Here is an 18,913-nt window from a genome sequence, read left to right on the forward strand (position 1 = left end):
GTACAATAACAATGGAAAAGAACTGCCAAATAGTTATGTTCAACCTACAACAAAATGCTGTCCGATCAAATTAGTTTCTGATCCACCAGAGATCTATTTATTTTAATGAAATGTTCATACAGTTTGGGCATTAGGCATGTATGGCATTCAACCCTGATGGATAACATGCATTCTAGCAAAATTTACCTAGTATCTACAGTAATTTAACCAGTTGGCAATATTTGTCAATGAGACATTTTTGAGTTTAGGAACTTAGGGATCACATTTAAGTATGAAAAAACAGATGGCAGCATAGTCAGTTCATATCAGATAAGATTATTCCGCAAGTAGACCTCATTCGAATCTAAGGGATTGCCTCTCTATTTATAGAAGAATTCTACCTTCTATTCTCGCATGGAATTAAAGTTATAATTGATAAAAAATTATCAATAAAATTGGATGGCCAAAAGAAAACATTAACAACTTGAGAATAAGTATTTCATAGTAAATTGAAAATAAATTAAGAGAATTATTTTTAACCTATACAGCCTTTAGGGTGCTAACTTTAACCTGTGTTAATTATTGCCTGGAATTTGCTTGGACATGCAATGCTTCAACCTAGTTTCCACTACTTTTTTTAAAAATTACAGTATTCTAGAGAAAATTTTCATAATTACAGTGAAAACTAATCTTTATTCAGTTTTGCTAGAATGTAATATAATTCTGCTAGAATGAAAAATGTCATTTACAAATAAATATTTTGAATAGAAAACTCAGTCCAAGGACAGTTTTGTTTTCATCACAGTTGAAGTATTTAATGACAAAAATCAGGGTTTCCAGTAGTGACTCAAGAGAGTAGGTCCCACTTTTTTTTTTTTTTTTTTTTTACACCCAGGATGGCACAAAATTTCTACATCTTTGAGAACTTTCAAGGAATTTGTTACAATATATACCAGCAAGTATTACAATTCTGGCAAATCACAGCAAAATCTACCTACCTTTAAGATCAATTTTTAGAGAGTACATTTTTGTTAATATATCACATAATGCACAACTTTTGCTAGACACAAAAGTAGCCTTTTAAGACAGTTTGCCGTACAGCAGTCAAGTCTAATAATACATTATTTTTATTCTGTTCAGAACTTTAAAAAGATAAAGAAACTACTAATATTGTTACAATTTACAAATACATTCTTTCATATGAAACATTAACCTGAATCATAGTATATGTTATGTACATGACTATCTAATGATACTACGTTGTATACACTACAAGCTAAGTTCCAGAAGGAAATTGCAATGCTATAAGATTAACCTTTGGATAAACATTTATACATCTTGATTTTTTTCTAAAGACTACCAAATCTTGTAGTTTAATGAACAGCAAGAACAAAGTAAACAGACAAACCACTTTTCCTTAATTCAAGAACACTAAGTTACTTAGAATTCTCATAGTAAATGGCTTTTGATGGTTGGATTAAAGTCCTGAGTTATGACAAAAAACAATACACTTAACTGGAGCATACAAAAAAATAAAAAATGCTGAAGAACTGTCAGTGGGACTAAAGCAATATTTTAGTACAAATGGTCTGGAACTTAGCAGTGCAACTGTGGCCTTGTCCTGTCCAGCTGATACTCATGTAAACACTTGAAAATCTATGTCTTTTTATTTGAATTTAGACAGCTAATTCTTTTCAAGTTTATCTGACCTGGGTTCTAGACATTTCTTCTAATTATTTGCAAGCTTAGAAGACCAGCTAGATGGCAGCAGTTCCAAATCTACTCGTTTTTCCTCTCAAGACTTGTGAGGTTAGCAGCAGAATATACGTAAAAAAAGACTGGAAAATATGATGACAGAAGTTAGCTATGTGGTCAAAAACATACTCCCTCACTGATTTCTAATCAATTTTTTTTTTTTTTAATAGCCTAAGATTTTGTACCTAGCAGAAGTTTAATTTCTCATGAGGCACTGTTTTCCTGGTTAATTTGCAGAAATACCCACAGTCATTACAACAGTGTTCAAACATTTCCAGGGCATTAATTACACATAACTCAACAGTGTTCAAAACTTGTGTAGTTAATAAACTTGTTCTGATTTATAACAGAAGTGCCCAAATTCCATTTCACTTGATGGTTCTAGATTTGGTAACAGTTGGAGTTGGTGCTAAATAGATCTAAATGATCATATGGTACTACACAGATGACCCATTCTCTCAATACCCAGTGTGAAATTAAATAAAAAGCTTCATACAAACCCGTTTAAATTACAGGAAAAAAACCCCGGATGCAAAATTTGAATGCAATCAGCTAAGTTTGAATGAGAATATTTTCCTAAAACCAAGCATATTTTTACAAAATGGGTATTTCCAAGAGATTTTCAGTTATTTCAGCTTGCAGTAACTAAAACATTCTCAAGTACTACAGTAGCTTTTATCTCTCTTACAAGCACTGCTTTGAGGATTTCAGACTGTTATAAGTGTCATTAATAATGCAAAAATCTTATTCTACAATGAATACAGTACATTCATACAATGCCAGCTTTTCTGGTAAGATACAAAAATGAAGAACAGCCATTTTCAGAAGATGAAGGCTGTATCTTCTGCCAGGATTTCTTTTCCAGCTTACCAGTTTAAGAAAAGAAAAAGCAGCATCTTTTTTTCCTTTTTTTTTTTTTTTTTTCATTCTCAAAGCATATTAGGACATCCTTAAAATTTCAAGAAAACAGCTATGAAGGAAAAGGGTAACCTACTTATTTTTGTAAGAGAATACTGTGCATATATTGCATATAGTGAATACAGAACGAAGTAGAGTCACCCTTCCAGTGACAGCATACTGGAAGCTGAGACCCAATCTAGAAGTTGATTCTACTGTACCAAGACATGCTTTTTGAAAGCCTCTATATTAAAAGTCAGACAACTAGCTAACACAAATGTATTTCTAATCAGACAAATCTCTGAATTGTTCCAAAAAAACCTCTTACTGTAGAATTTATGAAAAAAAGATGTCTCGAAAATAGTCTCACTTTCCCAGCCTTTGCATTCTCATCTTCATAGACCTTTAGCCACAGAATCACAGGTAAAAATAAATGTTATAACAGATTGCTAAATTCTAGATTGTGTCTGAGGCCCAGCTATGTGCGTATAGACGTAAAACTTACTTTTTCCTCAATTTTGAAACCTCAAGCATACTTTCTTTAGGTTTCAGTATACAATTCAAATAATCAGTCTGGAAGGGAAAACTGGAACATGTAAAATGCTAATATGAATGAAATTCAGATATGTGCTTCTGAATGCTGGTGCACATGCAATACTTCCTACATTGTGTGGAAGAAACAAGTTTTTCTGTTTCCCAGAACAAAGCAGTCTATTCTCCGCTATAGCTACAACCCCAGGTGCTTAATTCCAACATTCACATTCTGCTGATGCTACATAAAATGAAGAAAATTATACCTCTTCTTTGGATTTTATTTTCATGAGCATGTTCACAATCAGTTCAGTAATTTTGTACAACCAGGGAAGAATATTACTATTTTAATCCTGATCAGCTTGTTATTTGGTCCAGTTCCCCTGCTTTCACTTCTGTAACAACTGAAATACAGGTAGAAAGTACTGTAGGACTTTGTAGCAATATTACAAAAGAGGAAAACAAGTAAGTCAGAAAGGCAGAAATGCAACACTTCTTCCTGCACAGAAACTGAAAGAACGCATCTCCACTGAACTGGAAGGAAAAAGCACACAGAAGACTGGATCTCCTGTAAAAGTTGCTGAATGTAGCCTTTTCAGTTTCTCTTGGGAAGATTTCAACTTTGGGCAGTATCTCAGCATTTGTGCTTCATGGCAAGCTGAAAAAGACAGAAAAAATTAATTAAAGAAATATCACATGTAATGATAGCTATATCAAGCTGTGACTAGTCTGACTGAGAAGACTTTGTAAACCAAATTCTCCAAAAGATGTATGAAATCCATAACTTCTTTGCACACAGATAGGCAGTCATTCCCTTTACTGTGACACGTAAGCAAAGCTGCTGTGCTGAGGTGGCAGGATTTATCTGCTTTCATAGCTATGTTTCCCAGTGTTCCATTATTTTTCTATCTATGAGGAAGGCTAGAGCAAGACACCAGAATGGTAATTTTGATCTAAGGATCTTGATTGTTAGCTACAATCAGAAATTCTACACAAGTAATTGGAAACACCTATTCAGGAGGTGCCACTACATAATGATGAAAAACAAAGAACTGATTGCCCTTCCACCTCCATGATTACCTAGTATTTCCATTGCAAATAATTAAAAAAATGGACTTAATTTGGGAATGAGAGGAAGAAGAAAGATGAAGAGAGTTAAATCCTGTATAAAATCTGTAGACAAACTGACTTTGCAAGCCAAGTAGAGAGCTTAGGTGTAAGTTGCATATAATAAAAAATTGCTATCTGTAGATAATAGCATGCTAACAAAACCAAATGAGTCAACCATCTAGGAAGTTGCCTAGAAAACAGAACTAGTAGAGGGAGTTAAAATGCCCTCATCTGCTGTTTCAACTGCTGAAATGCTAGAAAAATTACTCCGATGCCATGCATCTTCTACCACTCTCCATTACGTGTTTTGTATCTTAAAATAACCTGTCATATAGCTGAAGTAGAATCACGGAATCATACAATCACTCAGCTTGGAAAAGACCTCTAAGATTACTGAGTCCAGTCATTAACCTAACACTTCCAAGTCCACAACTAACCCATGTCTCTAAGTCATAGACCTATGTTGCTTATCAAAGGGGATTACCAATAAGTTCACTGTACTGCTGCACAAAGTATGAGAATGGTACCAAACAGTAGTGGGAAGAGAGATTTGAAATATGCCTCAGGAAGGTGAAGACAGGTAGTTTCGATTCAAGTTTCGATCAAGGAAATGCAGCAAACCTCATATCTAGGCACAAAGGAAGGTATTAATCAGAAATTTGCCAAGTGAGAAGCTGTCAAGAAAAACAGCAAGGTGTTTGTAAACAGTGACTGAATGAAATTCTTTCTAGATCTTTCTCTTCTCAAAACAATGTGTGACTCTAACCTACTGAGAATCTTTTCTTCACAGAATCTTACCTTATGTGCAGTTTCTGCAAACTGCTGAGCACTGTTTTTCAGCTCCTCTGTCTTTTCTTCTGCACGACCTAGCCTTTCACCACGCTCATTCAAGGCCTGGCTTGCCTTCTGTACTGCACTTGTCACACTGTCTGCTGCTGAATGGAGTATACTATTTCCTGCAACATCAAAAGAAACCATCAGATAACTCCAGTATATATACAATGGCAATAAATACAATTAATTTAATAATGTTCTAGAGCCGATGTGCCATCTGCTAGCGTACAATCTAGCTGCATTTCGGATAATGGGATAAGTTGCTGTTTTCTCATTCAAGCTGTATTATTGGTAAATTACAAACAAGTACTACAAAGCAACGTAATACGTAGGGAATATATGGAAAAAGTGGACATAACTTAGGTATGTATTATCTTTTAAGGCTTATACTCATATATCATTTCATCAGGAAGTTATTCTACTAGAGCAATGAAACTCTTCACATGTGCACACAGCTTCTTCACAACACAGATCAACTTTCTTTGGAAGTTGCACTGTTTCTCTAGAGAATAACTGAGTGACACTGCAGGACTTGTCTGTATGAAATCAATTTTTTTTCCATATTGTAATTATTTTAATAATATATCATTTACAAGTTAATCCCAGACACTACTGTTATTTTATGCTGCTCTAACCTATCTACCTTTAACTCACGGACATGGTTCCTATGACAATATACTTTACTTAAATGCTTGTATTTTAAGTCCCATCAAGGTTCAATACCTTCTAAGTTAAACTTTAGCTTTACCCTTCAAGTTAACTTTGCATATCCTTTAATCTTTCTGTGAAAGGACTGGTGAAAATTCAGCTTTTCACAATACATTAGCCTGGTACCTTTCAGAGGCTTTAAAACTTAATCTAACTTACAGGGAATGTGTTACCTAGAAATTTGTAGTCTAGACATACACATAGGCACTGCAAGATCAAGAAAATCAAAACAGGTAACAATATTAATCACTAGACACATTGTTACTGCCAGTTTTCTAAACAGCTTTAATATTATAATAGCACAGAGCCTTTAGAATCATAGAATCATCAAGGTTGGAAGAAACCTTGAAGATCATCAAGTGCAATCATCAAACCAGGACTACCACTGCAACTCCTAAACCACTAAACCACATCACTCATCGCCAGATCCAGACACTTCTTAAACACCTCCAGGAATGGTGGCTTCACCACCTTCCTGGGCAACCTGTTCCAATGCCTGACCGCCTTAACAGTGAAAACATTTTTTCTAATATCTAATCTGAATCTCCCCTGTCTCAGCTTAAGGCAATTTCCTCTGGTCCTCTCACTGTAGACATGGGAGAAGAGATCGGGCTCCACCTCATTACAACCTCCTTTCAAGTAGTTGTAGAGAGTAATGAGATTCTCCCTGAGCCTCCTCTTCCTGAGACTAAACAAACCCAGCCCTCTCAGCTGTTCCTCATAAGACATGTTTTCTTTCACAAGCCTTGTTGCCCTTCACTGACACACTCCACAACTCAATGTCCTTTTAAAGTGAGTGGCCCAGAACTGAACACAGTTCTCGAGCTGTGGCCTCACCAGTGTTGAGTAGAGAGGGATGATCACTTCCCTAGTCCCGCTGGCTACACTGTTCTTGATACAGGCCAACATGCCACTGGCCTTCTTGGCCACCTGGGCACACTGTTGACTTGCACTGAGCTGGTTGTCAACGAGCACTCCCACCTTTCTGCTGAACAGCTCCCCCAGCCTATAGTGCTGCATGGGGTTCCGGCGACCCCATGTGCAGGGCTCAGCACTTCCCCTTATTGAACCTCACGCAGTCATCCTAAACCCACTGACCAGATTTATCCAGATCCCTCTGTAGAACCTTCCTACCCTATAGCAGATCAACACTCTCACCCAACTTAGTGCTTTCTGCAAATTTACTGAGGGTACACTGAATCCCCATGTCCAAACCACCAATAAAGATATTAAACAGTCTGCTGTTTAATATGACATACAAAGATAAGTGAAAATAAACACAAACCCATTGCTTTTATCACTAATCTGAGAAGTGTGTCTACTACAAAAACATTTCAGGTTAAAAAAGAAAACCCAAACCTTAATCTGAAGGGCTATTTTGCTATTAGGCTGTTGTGGTTTAGCCCCAGCCAGCAACCAAGCACCATGCAGCCACTTGCTCACTCCCCCACTGGCAGGATCAGGGAGGGAATGCGAAGGGGAAAAATTAGAAAACTAGTTTAATAGGGAAAGCAAAAGCTGCGTACACAAGTGAAGTAAAATGAGGAATTAATTTACTGCTTACCATGGACAGACAGATGTTCAGTCATCCCCAGGAGAGCAGGGCCCTATCACATGTAATGGTTACTTGGGAAGACAAACACCACCCCACTTTCCTCCTTCTTCCCCCCACTTTATACACTGAGCACGATATCATATGGTCTGCAATATCCCCGTGGTCAGCTGGGGTCACTTGTTCTGGTTGTGTTTCCTTTCAGCTTCCTATGCACCCCCAACTTCCTTGCCAGCCTGGCAGTATGAGAAGCAGAAAAGACCTTAGCTCTGTGTAAGACCTGTTCAGCAATAACAAAAACACCTACGTTATCAACCTTGTGTTCAGCATAAATCCAAAACACAGCTCCATAGCAGCCACTGTGAAGAAAATTATCCCAGCCAAAACCAGCACACACTTTTATAAGAAAAAAAAAGAACAAAAGACCCATTCAGACACACAAATAATAATCCTTTCCTTAGAAACAGCAAACAAACAATGAATAGTGAAACTGAAGGTTGCCCTGAGTAGCCTGTGGAATAATAGTACAAGCCGTACATGCAGGAATTCCCGAGATAAAGAAAATTGCCTTAAAACTTTATTAAACTAAAACATAACCAGCATTAAAGTACGAAGGTGAGGGAGGGACTCAAGAACCTACACACAGTGACTCACAGATGATGAGTCAATCTGAAATAAAAAAGCACCCTGACCTCATATATACCAATATTGTTACACTTTTCACATCAGCGATTAAAAATAATGGATGTATAGGATGTGGAAGAGCTACAAGTTTGGGGTTTTTTTCTGTTGTTGCATGGAACAAAGAGGCTGGATTTAGAAAAGGAATATAACAGCTGGCATTAATGTTGAAGAAATTATTATCTAACAATACTGTGATCTGGAACTTTGCAGAGACAGAAATTAATCTTTTCAAGTGGCCTGTCTTCAGACACTGAAGAGTTTGATAATAAAACTAAACAACATAATGTATTGTACACTTTCTGACTTTAAAATTTTTCAGTCAATTGCTGTTTTGTTCATAATTTGGTTGTTTAAAGGCAGGTTTTCTTTAGGAGATTACTTTGGCTTCTGTTCAGGCAGCTTTTCCAATAAACACATGTTCTGGGCAACACTGCACTGGAAATAGTTTCCCTTTTTTGGTGGTGTGATCTAATGGCCTTAGCCTTTTGTACAGTGTTAGTCTTCCAGGATAAGATTTTTAAAAGCTCCCAGCACTGAATCAACTCTGTTGTTGCTTTACAAGATCACAAAGCTTTTGCTGAGTACAAGGGAAGTAGGCTACATGGAGAGCCTTATAAAACTAAGCATCTTTCTAAGTCTTAAGATGTGCTAGGAAGTAGAATTTAACACATTTCTGACCTTCTGTCAATGTCAATAGGAAACAGAACAAAAATACTCTCTATACTCCTGAAAATATTTGTGGATTTGTGGCAGAAGATTGGTATCTATTCCTTCACATTATTTTCAGCAGAGAAGAACAAACTTGAAAGTATGGCACAATGATAGTAATTGTTTTTCTCTCTAGTTAACACAACACTGTGTTCTCTACAGGTACTATATGCTGTATTTTCCTATGAGCAGTGACTTGCAGAAGTTGCTATTCTGAGACTGTTCTGAAGAATTGCTTTTGGACAATTTTTTCCAGTGCAATGTCCATAAAACAATAAAAAAATCCATTCTAATCTATGAGCAACATAGAAACCCACATGTCAGTAGACCATGGAATTTCATCAGTGTATTTCTAGAGCATGTGTAGGTGGTTGCTGGTATGAGTGATTATGCCTCATCCTTATATTAGTATCACTGCAAGAATAGCAACACTTTTACTGGATGTATTAGACAATCATTCCTATGAATAAATAATCTACAACCTGCAAAACTTTTAAGCTGTTGTTCAGGAGGTTAACTACTGTGATTCAAAATATGTTGAAAACTTTTCCCTAGGTTCATGGAATTTTTATGGATTTCAGTAAAGCTTTCGATACTGTCTCTCATGGTATCCTTCTGGACAAAGTATCCAGCACACAGCTGGATAAACATTTAATGCAACAGATGAGCAACTGGCTCCTAGGTCAGGTGTAAAGGGTAATAGTGAACAGGGTAACATGAGGCTGGTGATCTATCACCAGTGGGGTTCCACAGGGCTCCATTTTCAATGTCTTCATAAATGACTGATGTAGGACTTGAATGTAAACTAAGTAAGTTTGCAGATGATACTAAACTGGGAGAAGCTGTTGATTCACTTGAAAGCAGAGAGACCCTGCAGAAAGACCTACCCATCACCAACCATATGTTCAACAAAGACAAGAGCCAGATTCTGCTTGGGGTAGGGCAACCCAGACTGGGGAACAAGACGCTGCAGAGCAGCATTGTGGAAAGGTCTGGGTCAATGTCAGTTGAATCTAAATCAGCAGTGCCCTGGCAGCCAGGAAGGCCAACCGTGTCCGGGGGTCATCAGGCAAAGCATCGCCAGTTGGTCAGGGTAGGTCCCGCACTGCTCTGCACTGGGGCAGCATCACCTTGAACATTGTGTGCAGTTTTGGGCACCACAATATAAGAAAGACATTAGTCTATTAGAGAACGTGCAAAGGAGGGTAACAAAGATGAAGGGTCTTGAGGGAAAGCTGTATGGGGAGTGGCTGAGGTAATTTAGTCTGTTCAGCCTGGAGGAGACTGAGAGGAGACCTCATAGTAGTCTATAACTTCCTCCTGAGAGGAAGCAAAGGGGCAGGCACTGATCTCTTCTCTGTGGTGTTCAGTAACAAAACCCGACAGAATGGCATAAAGCTGTGTCAGGAGAGATTTAGGTTGGATATTAGATAAAGGTTCTTCACCAGAGGGTAGCTGGGCACTGGAACAGGCTTTCCAGGGAAGTAGTAACAGCACCAAGCCTGACAAGAGTTCAGGAAGCATTTGTACAACACTCTCAGGCACTTGGTGTGACTCTTGGGGATGGTCCTATGCAGGGCCAGGAGCTGGACTTTGATGATCCTTGTGGGTCCCCTTCCAACTCAGGATATTCTAAAATTTTAGCTGTATCAGAGTGTCTTAGTTACAGGGGCCAGTTTATATGGGTATAACCAAAACTGTATTCCACACCCTCTATGCAATTTCTGATGGACTGTTACTAATGGATCATTTGAAGCAGCTGCCCAGGGCACACCTGATACCTCAGGCTATAAGCTGAGGCAGGGGAGTGTTTCTTTGTCTTCACATCAGTGACTCAGCTGTGATAACTCCCTTCCAGGGAAGCATTAGCACCTTCACACCCAGCCTGAGGGGTCATCTCAGCTAATGGGCCATCCTGGACTGGCATAATAGGCAGATGTAATGTCCTAGACCATCAAAGACTCCAAAAATATTCCATGACTAGGGTTAAATCACCCTCTATGAAACCCCCCACCCTGGGGGAGGTATTGGACCTTCCCACCTGAACCTGAGTATATACAATCTAGGAGTTTTGGGACTTCTGGTACCACTTGTTGGATCCAGAGGAGGACCAAAACTTCAGCAGGACTGGGAATGCCACTCTCAGCAAGACTGCAGTTATTACTTTAATAGAACTGTGACCACCATCTGCACCAACAGGTTTCCTTTTCCTTTGCCCCAGGGGAACCACATGGTGCTCAGCACAGGGGCTAACGAACACCATTCTGTTCTTGTCCCAGGGTGCAGGGTTATACATCTGCCTTTGGGGATAACATCACTTTTTCTCTGTATCACTGTATTTATTGTAATCCTTTTAGTAAATTGTAACTCTGACTTGTAATCTCTCTTGATCTGGGCTTTTTTCTCCCTTCCGATTACTTTTAAACCAACACACAGAGGGTCTTGCATCCCATGAAATCAGGTAACATTGCTTTAGGACTTTAATCATGCACTGTGAAAAGTACATCCTTTAGCCACCATACACAATACCTGATAGATATAGGAATACTATGATTAGTCATGCATGCAAAGAAACTAATTGGTCTCTAGAAATACCATTATTTAGATTGCATGATTCGTTTTATCACACATTCATAAAAGGTTCATTGCATTCTCTATTAGCCATATCAAATATATTTCAGCTCAATGCAAGGATGTATCTCTACATTAATTATAAGATTCTACAGTGACTAATTTGTAAATGCAAGCATTCATTTTTTAATTGTAAATACATTAATAAAATATTTAACAACTACTTACTTCTGAGAAGGAAATAAATGTAATTAGGTTTGATAATTAAGAAGCTCTATCTATGACATTAATTTTTTTATTTAATTTTTGGAAATTAGATATTTATGGATCCCAGTTAAATGCATAGAACTGGATCTGTGTCACTGAATAAATATTAAAAGCTTTATGACAATCAGTGTAAGTTCATTAGCAAAACCATCTACATCACAACATAATTATTCTATTTGCCTACATGAACTATGACTGAACTATGAAACACTGTTATTTTAGCATTTTGGTAGGTTCTCTCTCTGACAGAGACAATATTTTTTATGTTAGACCTGAAAATACTGTGGCTTAAGCAGCAGGCAACTGAGGGGTAAGAAATCCTCTAGTGTGAACTGCTATATGGGAATCTGTACTTGTTCCAGCTAAGTACATACCTCCACCAGCAGTGCTGATCAACAGCTTGTGAGTAATCAGTCTGCAGACTATGAATACCCCTGACATAGGCTTCCCTAAATCTCCCTAAATCTACTAAGTAGACACAGGTACACTGCAAAATTCCTCTCCAAATTCAAAGATGAGTGCTGGGATTTGCCCTACAGAAAAACTATCATGACCATATAAAAAAAAAAAATCACATGATTCCTACATTACTTTGGACTCACAACAGTTAGAACAAGTCCCAGAAAGTCTCAGTCCTAAGCGACAGCTACTAATGCTTGCCAATAGTAACATATCTTATGTCCACATTATTATTATTCAATTTTAATTTCACTTTAATCAACCTACCTACACATATGAACTATACTGAAGTCAGAATCACAAAATCACAGAGCCATCAGGTTGGAAAAGACCTCTGAGATCATCAAGTCCAACCCATGACCCAACACCATCCTGTCAACTAGACCATGGCACTAAGTGCCACATCCAGTCTCAAATACCTCCAGGGACCTCCACCATTCCATCACCTCCCTGGTGATGGGCAGCCCATTCCAATGTCTGATCACTCTCTCTCTAGAGAACTTCTTTCTACAGTCTAACCTAAACCTCCCCTGGCAGAGTTTAAGCCCCTGCCCTCTTGTCCTACCGCTGGTTGTCTGGGAGAAAAGACTGACGCCCACCTGGCTCCAAAATCCTTTCATATTCTTGTAGAGAGTGATGAGGTCTCTGCCGAGCCTCCTCTTCTCCAGGCTAAACAGCCCCAGCTCCCTCAGCTGCTCCTCACAGGGCCTGTGCTCCAGTCCCTTCATCAGTCTCATTGTCCTTCTCTGGACACTCTCCAGCACCTCACTGTTCTTCCTAAACTGAGGGGCCCAGAACTGGACACAGGACCCAAGGTGTGGCCTAACTAGTGCTGTTTTGTCTCAAACTGAATTCACCAAAAGTATTGAAATTTCTTTCAGGGTAGGTGGAAGAATTAAGTAGCAACATGCCCTGAAGATGAAACACAGGATTTTTCTAAACATAGGTACTTCTTACAGACATTGAGTCAATACTATTGATTGAGCTTCTGAATAAGTAGTGTTAATTATTATTGGGAAACATAATGCACTAACCTGCTACGATGGAGGCATGGAACACAGTGTATTTGTCAACAGATTCATACTTCTTACTCAGGTAAGTGACTTCAAAAATTCTGTGTTTGCTATTTTAAGCAGCATATTTAAAATCACCAACTTATACTACCACATAGGTTGAAATAAAGTTGTGACTCATGAATAAGAATGAAGACTGAGTAAGAAGTGGTCAAGGTCAGGATGAAGTCAGTCAAGAGGAATGGTTTGAACACATCAAATGAAAAATGGAGTGTCTGGCCTGACTGATTGTCTATGCCAAAGGAGCTGCCCTCAGGGTAATACTGAGGCTGCCCTCAGCTATACATTTAAGGGCAATATTTAAGTAGCATCTCCATCACCCAGGACTATGTTTATGTCTCAGTGTTTGATCAGGCAGGAATTCAACTGCCTAGAAATGGATTTTTTTTCCCCCCTAAAGAGGAAGTTAAAAGTTTCACTAATCTGAAAGTTATCCCTAATCTATCAAGGTTCAAGTGACTTCTAAATATTAGGTATACTCAGCAATCGAAATAATACATTTTGTTAGAAGAAAGAATTATGCCACAAAACAACAACAAAAAAATTAACAGCTGCTCATTACTGCAACACTGTGCTGAAGACAGGAAGGCAAATCTCTTCCCCTGCTAAAACTGTCATGAAAACTGCTCACAACAAGGAACATCTGTGTCCGGAATGATCCCCTAGAAACACTACAATAATAATAAAGGACTAAGCGAACTCTAGGCATCTAACTTGGGAAGTTTAGTTATTTCAAAATCAACATATTTCGACTGGTGAAGTTCCAACTGATGGTGGCATTTCACACACTCATAAGCTGCCTCTCCTTGCTGAGCACATTTGTTTTGTTAAAATCATCATTACCAGAGAGCTACAGTTCCTCAACTAACACTAGCCCAAGGCCTTCTACCACTTCTGTAACGTAACAGCTGATTCTAAAGATCCATGGGACAAGCATGTTCTTCCCCTCCTTCTTCATCCCTCTCACCACCCTGCCAACTAAATGTTAGACATGCTTTCACATACTTTGGTGCTATGCTGACAGCCTCATATAAGAACTCTTTTGAATAAAAGAAGGGCTGCTAAAAAGATACAAGCAGAAAAAAGATTTCTGACCTTTCTTAGCCATGTGAAAGCCTTATTAAACAGCTCAAGATAATAAGTAGAAAATCACAGAAACAGTAATTCTGTGATTGTAGTCCTTGAAGATAATACTTTCTTACAATTTAATGAATTCCCAAATTATATGAATGGAATGTTCCCTAGATAATTTCAGTATTTAAATTATCATCCAGAAAGGATGACTAAATGATCTGAAAGACTAGACATTCATAAAAAGTAGAATCTTTACTGGATTTATTAATTTAGTTATAACTTTGAATACTTGAACCTGAACATCAGCTTCTCAATTTATCTTTTGAGGATAACTTAATTCCCAACTTAAATTTGAACCATAAAATCTATAAGTCTCCTGGCTCAGCCTGGACAGAAGGATTTCAGTGGACTTTCACCTTCTTTGAAAGTAAACAAAATGCTTCTATAAGTCTTTGCACCTGAATCTGGAAAGTTTATGGCCTTTAAAAGAAACATTAATTACCAAGTCTGATAACTGTTGTGATGCAGGTGGTATACATTCTGCACTTAATTTTGCTTTTACCAATCATGCAACATTAGGAGTCCCTGTACTCCCAAGTGACAGATCAATGGTTCACCTTAATAAAAATCTGATTCTGTCTAGGAAAGTAACACAGATTTCAGAGTAAGAAGTGATCTAAAATTAGGACTGATTGCACTAGTTTCCTCTGTATTGATGTGGTAGGCAATTTCTTCTCACACAACTGGATCTTTTAATATCCATTAATAGCAACAGTAACCAAAAAAAGCTGTAAATATAAAAATGCAGGCAAATGTTGCATATTACTTTGATGCAGAAAGACTTTTGGATTAAAAATTCATCTAATCTGATATTTTGTCCAAAGCACAAAAGAGAGAAAAAAAGAAAAAAACCCAGCAGATTGTAATCACTCTTTAAATCTCAGATTTGGCTCCATACTTTTCAGTCTTCCTGATTTGCAACATCTGAAACAATGCCTATACTAATAATAATTCTAGTAATATAGAATATATGCAGCATGTTCTAATATAACCATAGTTTGTCACTTCATTGCTTCTGAATGTTACTTACATCTGCATACATTTATTTTTATATATCTGAAATCTTGTACTTTTAAGGCCAAAAAAAGGCAAAGTTATCATTCCTCGCTTTCATATGAAGAAAAAGCGTATTTTATTACTGCTATGATGCCTATACCCCTGTGTTAAACAGATGTTTCCAAGTTATTTCTAACAATAACAAACAATACCTTCTGAATCATAACATTATACTTTTAAAAAGGTCCTACCAATTATAGAGCATGTAGGAGGCAAAACGATAATCCAAACTGTTCAGCAGCTTCATCAGCAAGCAACAAAACCAGATAAGCCTTATTGACAATAGAGACCAGTTTCTTCCTGTGCTCTCATTAGCTATGTCAGCTCCCTAGATTTACATGGTACATTTTAAGTGGGGGAAAAAAATAAAAATCAATCTAGTGGGTAACAGCCACTTTTTGTTTTAGCCTTGGGTTTATCCTATTTACTATAAAGAAAGCGAAAAAAAAAAAAAATGACACGCGCTTTCTGTATTGGCTGACTGAAGAATGTGTCTGTATTTCAGATTCCTGCAATGACTGCAGCCTATGTAGCCATTCCAGATGTGGACAGCTAGCTATCCAGGTTTTGCAAATAATAGTCACAACTGCACTCAGAAGAGGCTGCAATGTCTACCTGAGGATTTGAGTAAATGCTCTCATTTCAAGACTGTAATAACTAGATTATGGATAGTACTCTACTTACTAGCAGAATTATGCTTGACTCATCTACATGAGCTTTTTTGTTACAACTTTGTGAAAATGTTCTAACTAAGAAACTGATGGAATAAAATTTCTCCAATTTACACCACTACTAAGCATGAACCCTGTAGAACAATCATCCAGGTGCTCAAGAAACAACTTTGAGCTGAAGTTCACTGAAGAAGAGTCAATTATGGTCCTGGAGGAGGGATAAGGAAAGTCTGAAAGATACTACTGACCTTAATTTATCAGGAATGGAAGGATATGCTACTAAAAACCTGTCCAAGTTAGACTAACTATGACTTTCCTAAATGGTAGCCTTGAGTCAACACCTGGGAGAACTTTACCCTCTGTACTTTCCTCCCCAAATCTATAGTCATCTTTAAAACATTATTTTAGCACTAGCCCTTTAAAGAAGGAAAGAGGGAAGAAGAAAATGAAGAAAGAATAGTGTTTATATAGGTGTGCAAATGGAGGGTATGTACTGGTAATGAAGAAAAATTTCTAACAGAATGATGAGACAAACATCTCTACAAAACCTCTTCATAGCCTGATAGCAGCACAGGATCTATCAGAATTAGCCAGGATAACTGGTCTTTCAGTAGCTTGGATCAGCTTCTAACCATCAATAATGGGAAAGTTAAGTGATCTTGGGAATTATCATTTCAGATTTGATTCCTCTCTGGGAATCAGCTCAGTGCGTCCATACCAAGCCTCTTCTCCTCTTGAGATGTTCTACAGCTGCACAGATGCAATGCAATAAAGTCTACAGCAAGTTAAGGTGATGTAGATCCAATATGTTTTGCCTTTTATGAGTGAGTTTAAATACTGTGAAGAGAGAGACAGAAAATCAATAAACTATCTAGTTAGAAAATTACTATCATGCCACAGTGGGCATTCTGAAACAATCCTTTTCTAAGTAATTCTGAATAGCAAAAAATCCAACACTCTGGCATAAGACATCATTAAGACTACATACTGTGTTCTATTTCTTAGTATTTTACATTACACAATAATGCTAATCCATTAATTGCAACTAAATTTTATGGGTTATTTTTCAAATGTCTAAGTAGTCTGGAAGACATTGACCTCTTCATCTGCCACCTGGACCGATGGTCTACAATTTTGTATTTTAAATTCACCTCTTCCATGTTAGAAATCTAAACAGTTTAGAAACCTGGAAAGGTCAGCCATATTTAAAGGTAGTTTGAACTGTGAAAATATAAATCAAGAGGAAAACAAGTTTTTCTCAGTTTTGTTTGCCCCTCTATTACTGAAAGGAGGCAGTCTGAGTGGTTCTTTCCCACTGAGTTTTCAAAACCACTACAATTCGGAAGACCAAAAATGTTAACACTAATGAAATTCCTGCTATTTATGACAGACTACAACATACTAAGTTTAGAATGATGTTTGAAATGAAAATAATGCTGGACAAAAAGTACAAAATAATTCATACTTTCTATGTACTTCATTCAGATGCACAGTAATGTCACTGCCTTATGACTTTGATAGGGACTGATAATGAAAACAACATATAGAGGATTTTTATCCAAAAGATCAAGAAATGATTTATTAGACAGGTCAAGTCCTATCCTTTCTGACAGACACTGGACAGAATAAAAGTTAAAAAAGATAACTGAAAAAAATGTCCAGCAATCCTTTAAGCACCAGATAGTTCTGAGCAACTCAATTCAAATGAGCTAGTGGCTGTGTGAAGTACAAACAAGATGAGGTCAAATGATTGGAGAACTGTCATTAAGAAAAAACTGTTATTTAATGACTCATTTGAGTTTTCTTGTCTTGAGCAGCTTAAGAATTTTATGCCAAACTTATTTTCAAGGGTCTAAGAAGCTCAGAAATATTGAGAATGGATCTGGATTCACACAAATTGTGTTCCATGGAGGTATTTCGAATAGTTATTACTATCGATGCACCACTTGTATTCACTTTGTAGACTGGGAAAAATGCTGCACTAAATGAAGTAACAGTGAGCTAAAGAGGAAATATAAGAAATACTGGTTGCAGGAACAGAAAAGAAGAATTTTAGTTTTTGAAACATCTGGACATTCAGATGGTGAATTCTCCCTTTTAGAGATTTCATTTGCTGTCATCCAAGGCTGCTTTTTCTTTTTTTTCCTTTTTTAAAAGAAATAGAGAAGCAATTCTGCTTTACATTTCTAATAGTTCTGCGGTCATTATGAAGATGGACAATCACCTTTCCACATCAAAAGTCAACTAGATCAAAGCAAGTTTGATATAGGACGAAGAAACTCTGGCTGGTCTTGCATGGTTACACACAAAGGTGACCAGAAGATAACTTTCACCAATCAATTAATGCACAGTAGCATAAAACAGAACTAACATCCATCTCATTTTAAGAAAGAACTGATGAATTCGAAAATGCTGTAAAATATATATTTGAAGCAAATCTATGTTCTATCCATACAGAAACATATCTGTATATGTATAAAAATATTGAGTGTAAATCAGACTTATACTTTCAAAATGTATTAAAAACACTGAACTTATTAAGTTAGGCAAGATGAAAGAGTAGAAGATACCTCAGTAAAACAAATCCAGGTAAAACTGGTAGTGAATAGCTTTGCCACTATGATCACAAATTACATTCAAGATAAATTCCACCTCTAGGTAAGAAGCACCTTGGTAAGCCCTGAGGTGGGGTTACAGGACTAACAGACGATGTCATAACTCAGGTGTGCTAAAACCAATCCATCAGTAAAGAAGGAGAACATTCACTTTTCCTCAGCTTACTTATCAGCAACTTTCTTTAGGGAAGCACAGCAAGTATCAGCTACCTGCAGCGAATATTTGAAAGATGTTGCAAACTTCGTATCATTATTAGTTTATGAGTCCAGGCAGCTGTATTTCATCTTAACTACAGTAACTTCATAGCT

At 37.4% G+C, this 18,913-nt stretch overlaps 1 protein-coding gene across 1 annotated transcript in view; it reads right to left on the reverse strand.

Moving 5' to 3' along the window:
- Positions 1-767: 767 nt before the first annotated feature.
- The window catches only part of STXBP6 (syntaxin binding protein 6), a 113,857-nt gene continuing 95,711 nt past the window's right edge, over positions 768-18,913 (reverse strand). Inside the window, exons 6-7 of the mRNA XM_027878736.1 lie at positions 5,071-5,228; positions 768-3,820 (exon numbers count right to left, since the gene is read on the reverse strand). Of these exons, the coding sequence (XP_027734537.1) occupies positions 3,797-3,820; positions 5,071-5,228 (182 nt within the window). The 3' untranslated portion in view covers positions 768-3,796. The remainder of the gene's footprint in view (positions 3,821-5,070; positions 5,229-18,913) is intronic.

This window comes from Empidonax traillii, unplaced genomic scaffold, assembly GCF_003031625.1.
Source record: "Empidonax traillii isolate 1590-97213 ecotype Southwest subspecies unplaced genomic scaffold, ASM303162v1 scaffold45:size3623477, whole genome shotgun sequence".
NCBI classification, from domain to species: Eukaryota; Metazoa; Chordata; class Aves; order Passeriformes; family Tyrannidae; genus Empidonax; species Empidonax traillii.